This window comes from Asterias amurensis, chromosome 4, assembly GCF_032118995.1.
Source record: "Asterias amurensis chromosome 4, ASM3211899v1".
Classification (NCBI taxonomy): domain Eukaryota; kingdom Metazoa; phylum Echinodermata; class Asteroidea; order Forcipulatida; family Asteriidae; genus Asterias; species Asterias amurensis.
Genome location: NC_092651.1, coordinates 19,654,132 through 19,666,438, shown reverse-complemented (window position 1 = coordinate 19,666,438; position 12,307 = coordinate 19,654,132). Strand labels below are relative to the sequence as shown.

The 12,307-nt window shown below is 37.4% G+C and overlaps 1 protein-coding gene across 2 annotated transcripts; it reads right to left on the bottom strand.

Annotated features, from left to right (window-relative positions):
• Window positions 1–838: 838 nt before the first annotated feature.
• LOC139936495 (triuret hydrolase TrtA-like) lies at window positions 839–11,305 on the bottom strand. 2 transcript variants are annotated; one of them, XM_071931327.1, is made up of 9 exons: window positions 10,671–10,785; window positions 9,946–10,093; window positions 7,366–7,492; window positions 6,827–6,883; window positions 6,367–6,491; window positions 5,460–5,574; window positions 4,711–4,839; window positions 3,419–3,730; window positions 839–3,010 (listed from the first exon to the last, which is right to left on the bottom strand). In XM_071931327.1, the coding sequence occupies exons 2-9, from the start codon at window positions 10,035–10,037 to the stop codon at window positions 2,804–2,806; spliced, it is 1,164 nt and encodes a 387-aa protein (XP_071787428.1). In that variant the 5' UTR covers window positions 10,038–10,093; window positions 10,671–10,785; the 3' UTR covers window positions 839–2,803. The 2 variants fall into 2 exon arrangements, with proteins under 2 accessions (XP_071787428.1, XP_071787427.1); XM_071931326.1 differs by lacking the exon at window positions 10,671–10,785 and adding an exon at window positions 10,796–11,305 and having other exon boundaries at window positions 840–3,010.
• Between the last annotated feature and the right edge of the window lie 1,002 nt (window positions 11,306–12,307).

The following is a 12,307-nucleotide window of genomic DNA, read 5'->3' as shown; positions in this document are numbered from 1 at the left end:
AGCCAAGTGCATTTTTTGCTAAGCAAAATTTGAGTGAGACACCATTCACAACAATGTGAACTTGGCCGGTTACATGTTTGTGTTAATCATTACTTTTCTGTGCTAATTACAGTCTTGATGAAATACAAAGCCAAGTGCATTAGTCTGAATCTCACATGGCATAATAACGATCATCCGTCATTGGGTCTCGCTTAAATATTTCCACTATGGAATCGACTTTAGTATAGTATTTTTTCAAAGTAAAATGCTAGGGGCTATAAGACTTCCGTAAAAACAATTAGTAAGTATAATTGTTCACAAGTCGTTGTTTTAAGGGTGAAGATGTGACTTTGTGCTAAATTCCAGAAAGTGGCATATTGAAGAAGAAAATGCACCAAGAAAGTTTATCATTGTGACCAGGGCACAATTTAAAGAGCTGCTAAGCACAAAATTTGCTTAGCATGACATTTTTGATAAAAACAGGATTACCAACCTCTTCCACGTGATTTTCAGGATAAGCAAACAACAGCTGAATACCAGTAACAACCAATATGCAACACCTGGAAGTTTGGTTGGTAATCCTGTTTCAATTTATCAAGGAACAAATTTTATGCCAAGGAAATTTTTGTGCTAAGCAGCTCTTCGAATGGGCCCTTATGCACACAGGTCGGATCCAAGTAATCCGCTCTATGGGCATGTTGTTATATCCATGCGCTAAGCAAAACACATCAAATATTTTGTTATCCCAGGGATATAGAAAAGTATTACAGAAGAGTTTAAAACTGCTCGAATAATCCGTTTTATTTCAATATTTGTACTTAGTTTTTTAGACTACTTTTTTTCTTCTACATGTTAGAACGGAGCATCCAGCATGTGGTGCTTCAATAAATTGCAACTGATCATCAGTCATTTTCAGCAGATTAAATTTATTCCATTTTTTACACAAAATGATACACCAATCGGCCAGTTGTTATCAAATTATATTAAATATATTTTTACATCATAGCTTATGTACCTTTTTGGGTGTCTTATGAGCTTTATTTTATACCGACCATTCATTTGAAAGCCTAAAACTCTATGGTATTTTCGTTAAAAAAATACAATAAATTAAGCCCCACCCACTTCCCTCCATGCTTATACGCCACGCACGTGAGACTAGTGATCTTTTGTAATCGTGACTGTGATAGTGTAAACCTCTCTAGAACTATAAGGTCATTTAGTTCAGCGCAATCACCAGTTTTAATATGTACAAAAATAAAATGATTGTTGTTTATCAACAAAGAAAAACTCAAGGTTACTGAATATAAAATGTTTGTTTGTTTGTTTATGATTAATATTATTTTGTTTTCCTGCATTATCTCGTAAACTCACACGTAGCTGAGCAGACGACAACATGGATAGATATAGTACTGCTTTCTGACAATAAAGTGTTTTTTCCCCAAGAGAACATAGTTTTCACAGGAACTATAATGCCCGGAATGTAACAAAACTTGTCCTATCACATGATATTTTTACGGTTAAACAACTAAGAAGGTTGTGAACAAAAAACTCTTTATGCATATAAATTATTATGTAAAAACAAGTTGTAACCCCATAGCCTACACACCTATACTTTTGTGTCTAATCACACAAAAAAATGTTAAGAGCTGTGGCTCGAGAAGCCTAGGCACCAATAATTGAAGAGAAATATATATTAATAAAAACGCGCAGCTTTAAATGTTGATAACGTCTTAGCAAGGATTGTTTTAAGTATGTATAAAAAATAATAAAAAACAAAAAGTAAAAAAAGGAATATACACTTTCAGTCCATGTGAACTGTTAGTACATTCCTTTACAAGGAAGTGGACACTATTGGTAATTACTCAGAATAAATACTACATGTTGATAGTATAAAACATTCTGAGAAACGGCTCCCTCTGAAGTAACGCAGTTTTCGAGAATGAAGTAATTTTCCACGAATTTGATTCCGAAACCTCAAAATTAGTTTTTGAGGTCTCGAAATCAAGCATCTGAAAGCACACAACTTAGTGTGACAAGGGTGTTTTTTCTTTCATTATTATCTCGCAACTTCGATGACCAATAATTGAGCTCAAAATTTTAACACGGTTTGTTATTTTATGCATATGTTGAGACACACTAAGTGAGAAGACTGGTCTTTTGACAATTACCAAAGGTGTCCAGTGTCTTTAAGTACTGTGCCAAATCATAGATCAAATGCTTTTCATTTTGCTGTTAAGCGCTTTGAGGAATGCCAATTCATATTGCGCTATATAAATACTGTTTTTTTGTTGTTATTATTATTATTATTATCAAAGCAATATAAAAAAACGCGCTGCTTTAAGGGAGGTATTACGCAAGGTTTGTTTTAAAGAATGTGGGTACTTTTTAAAAATGTCCATAGATTTTCGTTAAACTTACAGGGTTTGAAGATAATGCTAGTGGAAAGCTTCCCTTCAAATATTACTTACTGAGAGGTGCTGTAGTTTTTGAGAAATGAGTAAAAAAATGTCATGAAAATACGTTTGTAAATGATTAAAATAATTTTCGTCTCATGAGACGAAAATTATTTTCATGACATTGTTTTACTCATTTCCCAAAAACTACAGCACCTCAGCACGTAATATTTTTAGGGAAGCTTTGTACTATCATTATCTTCAAGCTGTGTAAGTTTAGTGTAAATCTGTGGACATTGTGTTTTGTGTCCCACAAAAGTTACATAGATCCTTTAAATCTAAAACAGAAAAGAAACGTTAATTCCAGTTTTGGGGTTTTAATACATTGCTTTAGTACTTTGGCAATTAGAACACATTAAACTGAGCAGGTCCTACAGCTCAATGCTATCCTGCTCGAATCCAATGTCATCATAACAGAGCGATGTGCCGTTTTGGTTCCGATCCCTACATGGTATCTCCTTCTTCAACTTGACGGTATCGGGTTGCCCCTTTGTTAGCGTCCGTGCTTTGGCCACGCTACGCGCCGCTACCATACCCCATCGAGGGTGCCTCGTCCGCTTGGACAGCATGGCTGCGACCTGTTGGTGAAAATGAACAGACAGACTCAAACAAAAATCGAGCATAAACTGCGTCTTTCATTTCTCCTCAGATTTGCGATTTCACATAAAGGGGTCAATTATTTTGGTAGAATTACACTGGTTGAAGTTTTTTTTATACTTCTAATACTACAATAATGTATATTGATTTGTATTGTGCCCACTCCACTATGACAATGACTAGAATTGTAAAACGGCAAAAATCACAAAATAAACACCTTTGTTTAAAAGTTAGGAAATACCACAAGTATACCTCAAAGAAAAGTAGTATATAAAGCGAAATTTTACTGTTTAAAAAGGCACATAAAATTCCCTTATGTTATTTGTGCCGTATGGTTGATGGGATTAACTTTCTAGAAATTATAAATCATAAGTCAAATTTGTTCATACCTCTGATGTATCGCCAACTACACACCCAGCATCGAGCAATCCCTGTTTTGTATCTCCCATCTTCTTATGGCACACGCCCCTAGTGGCGTCCTCAATCACCATCGTCCGGTACCCGAAATTTTGGGCGTCCATTGCCGTAAGGCCCACGCAGAAGTCGTAAGCCAGACCACATATGTAAATGTCAGTGATCGCTCTTTGCCTCAGTTCGGCAATCAATGCCGTGTTGACTTTCTTTGCATTGTCCATGAATACGGAGTAACTTTCTCGGTCGGAATCTGTGCCTTTCGTGACGACAATGTGGTTTTCTGCTATCTGTGTAAGTTCAACACCAGTACAGGTTTTTTTAGCTGAAAGGTTTTGTGAAACCAGCAGCCGATTTCACGAAACGCTTATTCCTATCTCGAGTTAGGACAAGTAACTCATCTTAATTTAGGATGTGCTCAACGCGTCCTAACGTCTATGGATACGGAACTTAACTCGTCCTAAGTCCTAAGATTAATCCTAAGTTATGAAGAGTTTGGTGAAATCGACGGCTGACCACAGTAATATTATTGTTGTGTCAAACCAAACACAAGCTGGTTTAGGAGAGTTATGTAAGTCGAGCCAGAGTTTAAATTAAACCACGACGAGCCATTTACATACAATGTAACAAGTCACGTTTTGCTAAGGCTCTGGCTGTTAGCTACAACGACAACGTTGACAATTGACTTGTTTGAGCTCCAGCCACATCCACTGACGTATCCATTACTATGCGAACGTATTATTTGTTTTTAGGAACCGTTCACGATTGTTTTCATCCCATTGCAATGTAGTGGTACACATTACAAATTTACCACGGTAACGCTTCTTTGGCCTATACATGTTTATTCAAAATTTGGGTAATCAAAAGTGATATCTTTTGTCCATAGTTCTTCGAATGTTTTTCAAAATACATTATCCAAAGCTACTGTAGGCCTATTTCTTGCAAAGCAAGTTTTGACTGCCATTAATTTTCAGAGTCATATACAAACGTATACAGACCATTTCTTCTTCATTATTTGTTGTATACACTGCAAAAACTGGGGTGTTCAATTGATTCTTCCTGGTATCTATAAATTATGTGACAACACCAACATGGTGTTATTTATCCCTATTACTATATCGTTGTTGAAATAAACACCATGTCGGTGTTGTCACATATAGATTCCAAGCGAATCAATTTAACACCCAAGTTTTTGAAGTGTAAGCCATTCTTACTATTCAATGAAATGTTTACAAACTTATTCTAATCAACACACGCAATATTCCCTTACCTTTAGATCTGGATGAAGCTCTTCGCCGCGGGTACCCTGTACACAGTGAACCGGCCACAGAATCTGATCCACTAACGGTTTGCTGTCGAACACCACTGTGTCGAGCAACTTGGCATCTTTTGCTTTCACCTTGATTAAGACAGAAAATAGCGAATTAAAATAGTCCCTTCGTGGTTTGTTTGTGTCCTGTCTCTTTGAAATGGGACGTGGTGTGTGATAGAGGCTCCATTTCAACTAAATTCAATTCATTTCAATTCAAGCCAACACATAACACTCTTCTCAAGATATAAGGTATACAGAATATTACATAGATAGATAAGCAAAATAAAATATAAGCATAGAGGATGGAGGAAAATAGTTAATCTATGTAAACCAAAGTAAAGAGAGCAAAAGAGCTTCCCTTTGCCAACTTCTAGTTTGATCCGCATGACTGCAACTTTCTTTTTCTAGAAAAATTGACATGTTTTGTTTCGACAATTATTTTTACTTTTCAGGAAATAATATGTTCGTCTGAACTTTCATTAAGCTATAGTCAACTTTTGCATCATAGCCAAGGGCAACAAGTGTAGCAAACACATGCAATGAAATCATTAGACATTGCATGAAACATTCCTTTTATGAAACAACGTTCCAAATGTAAACGACTGTAGATTTTGTGAAGCGTCAAGTATAAAAGTTGTTCACATCCCTTTCTCTAGGAAACAGTAGTTGGTAAATTAAACCGCCGTTATTATTTATCGCTATCATACTTTGCTCGATGAATGGAGTTTTCTCAAATGTAAATTGTCATAAAATGACAGATGATCAGGCGGATGGAAGTCTTTGGTGTACACAACCAGATCAAATGTTAGATCCTCCAGGAGCCTGCGAAAGTAAGATGGAAATGATAAAACAAGACGACAGTTACATCTTTAATGAAAGTGACATCAAAGCAAAAACAGCTGCGGACCAAGTCATTATCACAAACATCTAAACACAAGTTTTAAGAGCAGATTGTACAAAATGTAGTCTGTACACTGTAAAAAATATATTCGTAAAAACAACGTAACTAGCCTTACAATACATCACTTTGATTGACTACAAGTCAAAATGATGTCATACAACCAACTTAAGTCTTTTGACTGATGTATTTCTACAGAGTAATAAACCAAGTGAGGTTTGTGACACTATGTGGGCCTATAGACGATGTGACCAATGTTTACATTCAAACCGCCCTCTGTTGACAAAACACTCTATACGTCATGTTTCGCCGGACACTGAGTTGCGCAGTCACAGTAAGATTGCGTACACTTTCTAGCTGGCTGCCAAAACACAAAGGTTTTGCCCGGCGGTATGCGCGCGAATCATGATATGGTTTTCGTGTGACGTCAGAGGTCACATCGTCTATACTTAAACCTCCTTTTGACTTGTGAGGTAAGAGGTGATTAGTGAGTTAGGTCTTTGAAATTCACAACACCAACCCCCTTGTTTTGAGTCACAACCATGGAAAATGGTTAAAACAAACGTTTTCATGTATTGTTTTCTTAGGTCTTTAGATTCATTTTAAATGTTTTCTTGTTCTTTTGCTCAAATTAAATTATCACGAGAGGGAACATGGCAGAAAACCGGAGACATTAGAGTGGTCACCTTTATCAAAGAAAAGTGTGATTAACTTACTTATTTATAACTGGTACGACGTCTGCACCGTCATGTTGGGCAGCGCAGTTCCTCAGAGATAAGGAGCCGTCTATGAAGTCATGCTGAACGTCCACAACAAAAAGAGCGGCTCTCGGAGTCAAAATCTATAGCGTGGAAAACCATTTAACAATCTTCTTCTCTATTTACAAATTGCCAAACTTATACATATATATATATATCATAATGTATTCATTTCATATTTAATTCGTTTCTTCATTTCATATTTTTTTGAGTAGAAGAGTTTTCCTTTTGTTTTTTTGACCAAATATTGCTCATGTAGGCCCTGCTTTGAATTTGTTTTTAAACTTAGGCGGTTGTTGGTTTCGACAGCGAATTTCTCCTAGTGTGATATTAATTGTTTAAATACTGGAACAGCCGACAGAACAGTGGCGTAACAACATAAGAGTGAAATTTGAACAAATCTGTTAGATGCTCGTACCTGTTTAAACCAATAACTCCAACAGTAATCAAAGTCTGCCTTATTGATACCAGCTTCCTGTAAGCAAACAAAACAGCAACAACATATTTTACGACCAAGTTCGAAATGTAAAGGATTTCATCTTGTCCAACACGCGACTTTTCGAACTTTTGATACAGATATTATTATCGTTATTTTGTGACGCAGTTCAAAATTAAATGAAACTCAATGGATAAACTTAGTATCATACATGTTATGGAGTTCCTGTATTGAAACGGCAGCTACAGCTCTGCTTCTAAGGCCAACATTAATTCACAGGATGAAATATAAAATAAACAGCCATTTGTTGGTGAGACGGATCCAACGCCCTTTTTCAAAGGGCAGTTTTTCAGGGCCTAAAACACCCAAAACACCACAAAACGGAGAGATAATATAGCAACTCCAAGATAATGGATGTCATTTAAATAAATATTAAAGACCCTCTAAACTCATATTAACGAGGCCCTTGACGTTAATTCAGTCAGTATTTACCGGGGCATGCAACCCTATAGATCACCTACCTCTTGCCCTTCCAAGAGTGACATCATGGCCGCTGAATCCGTCTTGGATACGACACGATCGTTCCCATCGATGGTGAAGAGATCGCAACAGAGGTTGTGAAACTCATCTTTGTTGAGGACGCCGTCACTAAAATAAAAATAAAATAAAAAAGGAAGAAGGAGGTAAACAAAATATTGGGCAGCTGTGTATATTTATATGGATATAGTCTGACAATTATATCAAGAGATTCTCCCCCTGCTTCGGATCAGTGCAGTGATTATTTTTAACATTGTACAAAATATTAACCCAAAACAATTATAATGTAATCCTTCTTGTGTTTTTCATTAAAAAAAATTCCCACATTGTAGCTCTCGTATCGTATAGAGAGACAGACAGACATACCAAAAGCGTGTTGTTCTTCTTCAAACAGTCGAATCATAGAACAACAATTTTGGAGTTGACAATTTCTAAACGCATTAAAGAAAGGTATTTTTCAGATATTATATCAAGTTTATTTAACAATTAAACACACAATGTTTCTGTATGCAGGGACGCCTATAAAATGTCAATGACACGCAATCATGCAGCGCAACAAACCGGTGATAGCATTTGAGTCTAACCGTACCGTATTTGATTGTGTTAAAAAATATCCTTTGATAAGATATAAACAAGGGATAAACATGCAAATTTTCACGGCCTTTTTTTTTATAGATGTCGTGGATCGGTTGTGATATGACCAGCTTTCCTGTTTGCATGGCACGCCTCAGTGGTCAGGAAGTGTGGCCGACCATGCATGTTGTTTTTATGAAGTTGTTTACCGTTCCCAGTTCAAGCTTTCATCAAAATATTGGGTCAACATAAATACGTTTGAATTTGAGAGAATTTTGGTAAATGAACCCCTCTTGGGTTCGTAAACCTTTCGTTTGGTAATAACTCAAAATAACTATTAGCATAAAACCTTACTTGGTAACAAGCATTGGAGAGCTGTTGATGGTTTAAAACATTGTGGGAAACGACTTCCTCTTAAGTAACGTAGTTTTTGAGAAAGAGGTAATTTCTCACCAAAATAATAAAAGACTTCTAGCTAGAAGTATTTTATTCTTTATCTAAAAGCACACAATTCCGTCCAACAAGGGTGTTTTTTCTTTCATCATTTTTTTGCAACTTCGATGACCAATTGAGCCCAAATTTTGACAGGCTTGTTATTTTATGGTTATGATGGGATACACCAAGTGAGAAGACTGGTCTTTGACAACAACCAAACGTGTACCTTCCCTTGAAACCTTATAAAAGGCAATCCAGAATCCTCCGAGCGATTGCAACGGTCCATCTTTCGACTTTTAGCGCGTCCAGTCGCCCCTAACCATTCCAGACGTCGAACTTTTCATGTACTTTAAGTCAGATATTGGTTCGGCGCGACTCTGGAGCGCCTGTCTGAAACAGGCGTAAAGACCCGGGGCCAATTTCATAGAGCTGCTTAAGCAAAAAGTTTGCTTAAGCACGAAAATACCTGGCTTATTTTACACATGTTACTGCCCAAAATTTCATGTCATGTACATTGCTTGTGACTTGTATTTAGCTGTTGTTTACTTAGCATAACAACTGAGTGGGGTCTTGGCCGATTATCTGGTTTTACTGAGCAAAGAAATTTTTGCTTAAGCAGTTTTTTTGTGCTTAAAGCCATTATACACTTTCGGTGAACAGTATTGTCCAAGTCCTACACTTCGTATATCACAACTTATATATGAAACAACAAACCTGTGAAAATTAAGGCTCAATCGGTCATCGGAGTCGGGAGAAAATAACGGGAAAACCCACTCTTGTTTCTGCGTGTTTCGCCGTGTCATGACGTGTGTTTAAAATAAATCTGTAATTCTCGCTAACGAGAATTTATATTGTTTTACTGTTTTCTCAAAAAGTAAAGCATTTCATGGACTAATATTTCAATAGAAGTCTTTCACCATAACCTTCTGTAAACCCTGTAAATTATTTGTAAATCTGTGAACTTTTATTTTTTTTCTGTACCGAAAGGGTCCAATGGCTTTAAGCAGCTCTATGAAATTGGGGCCCAGTCACACAGGCCCCGATAACGAGAACGAAAACGATAACGATAAAAATGCACGCCATCGATTGGTTGAATGAGCGTGGGCGTATTCTGCGTGGAGCAATTCAACCAATCGCGAGCGTGCATTTTTATCGTTCTCGTTTTCGTTCTCGTTTTCGTTCTCGTTATCGGGGCCTGTGTGACCGGGCCTTAAGAGGGATACGCCCCATTGATGTCTACACCCCCTTTAGTTTCAGTGGCTTTAAACTAAGCCAAGAGGGACACGTCCCACTGATGTCCTTATACCGCCCCCCAACATTACTGCCAGCAGATTATAGCCAAACAAAGTTTAACTGTGTGAAATTCTTGCGCCCAATGATACCATTATTTTAAGGGGTATATAATGTTCTTGCATGCACAAATTTTGCAGATAACTGAAAAGGAAGTATTCTCATGATAAATCTAGAGTTGATGTCCTCATAGCTATATCAAAACCATATTAATGGAAACATTAAACTATATGCAGTTATTCATACACTGTCAGGTCATGTCTTACCCATCTTCGTCAAAGTGTGAGAAACATACGCTTTTCAGTTCTGTATTTCCAGGATCGTAGTCGTCCCCGAAACCGGACCATCTTGCCGCCATCTCTCTGCAATCCGATAGAACACTTCAACAAACTATCAGCTGTATCTTGTGCTTTGCTGAATAAAATATTACAGATAACAAATTAGTTAGCATTGTTCACTATATACTCAACAACTCCTGCATTGATAATGGATGGAAATAGGGAAGTTTATTGGTTTCACACGGGATCTGTATTGTTAGAAGAAACATACATCGAGCAACCGAAACAATCTCAATGCGAGATCACGTCAAAATGTCATAAAGATTATTCACGGATATTGACATAAATCATTTACCATTAAGTTAACAATAGAAGTACAGAACATACATCATGACCGTGTGTGCCCACGTGTTGTTCGGGCGTTTGAATAACATGACGTCATAACGCAACAGTGTGTAAATATTATTGTATACGTATATAGGTTTATAAGAAGGTGGGCCTATATATAAGTGGCACCAAGATTGCATAAATATGTTGCTTTCTGATCTAGCTGTGTCAATTTGTAAATACATTCATTTGATATACGGCATAGCCTGCCGGCCGCCTTTGCCATAACTCAATTATATTAAATCAATACAATGATTTGCATTGTTGCTTCTTGCCATGAATAAATTATCTATAAAATGCACAACGTAATAACGAGTATAAATCACCATGGTGTAGATGCATCACAACACATAGCATGGTGAATATTTGAAGTCCTTGGTGGCCTCCATCTTGTTTATTCTAGTGCCTACTACAGATCGTTTCCTAGCTACTACAAACGCAGAATACATACCCACTGTTTTGAGCTAACATTAATAACTCTCCTTCGCCAGCAGGATCTGCATTTCATGCATTTAATAACTTCAGCTGATGTCAATTGCAACACACACACACACACGCACACTGCACATCGTGCGATGACAGTGGATTGTTTTGTTTACAGTCTGATTCCGGATTCATCTCGCTATTATTATTACCCTAGACTTGTCCAAGTATGCCGACAGTTCACCTGAAATCTCAATAACTTAAATTCGTCTTCTCGCGGTAGACGTGATCGAAAATTGTCTATTATAGATACACAAAATCGTTATTGAGTATTTCATGTTGATAACGTGACACAATTAATTTTAAAACGCAGCCACATCTGCAAAATATTATTGCGTCTAAAATCACGTTCAACTGATGCAAATTTAACTGAACAAGGTCACGGTTGTTTCCCTGCATTGTATCGTACCAACTGGTGGTGGTAGTACGACAAACTGAACTTTGTTTTATCTCTCTGACCACACTGTGTAGGCCTGTGTATGAATGGTAAACAATGGTGTTGCTACGCATCCATGCTCTGTGGTGACTAGCACTATACGCCTCTCTTAATACTTATGCATGACGTTATAATTCTTACCCAAAATGAGGCTATGGGTGCACGTCCCCGATCACTTGCAGTGGCTGCGCATGGCGCCTCGTTTTGAGTTAGCATTGTGACGTACCTCAAGCATAAATATTAAGAGAGGCGTATAGTTTCTGGGCAACACGTTTTTCCACGTTTACGTCATAATGCACGTCGAACAAAAAAATCAGTGCTCGCGCGAACAACGCGCGTCACGCGTCACGTGGGCACTAAAAGTTTACAATGAATGACACATGTTTACAAAAATTGCACACGCTCGTTTCTATTGTAGAGAACAAAACTTTCCAACATTATTTTAGACCTTGGTATAAGGTCAATATTCGTCTGTGAGTATTTGTGTCAATCGAGCGGATGATGTCACATGTTTTGGTGATCCAAAAGTCGAACCAAACTAAGCAATGACCAAACTTCTAAGTAGCTTGCTTAATACCGGGAAAAGGTACTGGATTAGCCAAAATACCATGTCACGCATACTATCTGTAATGGTATCCTGCCCTTTTTCGCTTAGATTTTAAACATTGTCAACGGTTTTTGTCCAAACAAAGTGGCCAAAAAGTATTATATAACTGACATACAGATCCTTGTCATTTGATTGGTGGAACTTACTTCACGTGGCATTCACTATTACTCCAATCCGCACCGGCGAGCAAAAAGACCTATTCGCCCATGGGGAATAGCATTTCCCATTCAACAGTTAGGATCATCCTTGTTCCTAATGTTTTTGAGCAGTACAGCGCCACCGCGCCGCTGCTAAAACAAAGGAGTACCTGTGCAAAAAGTTGTGATCCGATTTGTGCATTGTTGCCGCTGCGCGGCGCTATATGATTTTTGGTTGTCAGTAATTTGCGTGATTTTTCACGATGTTATACTTTTAAAATACATCGAATGACAAGGATC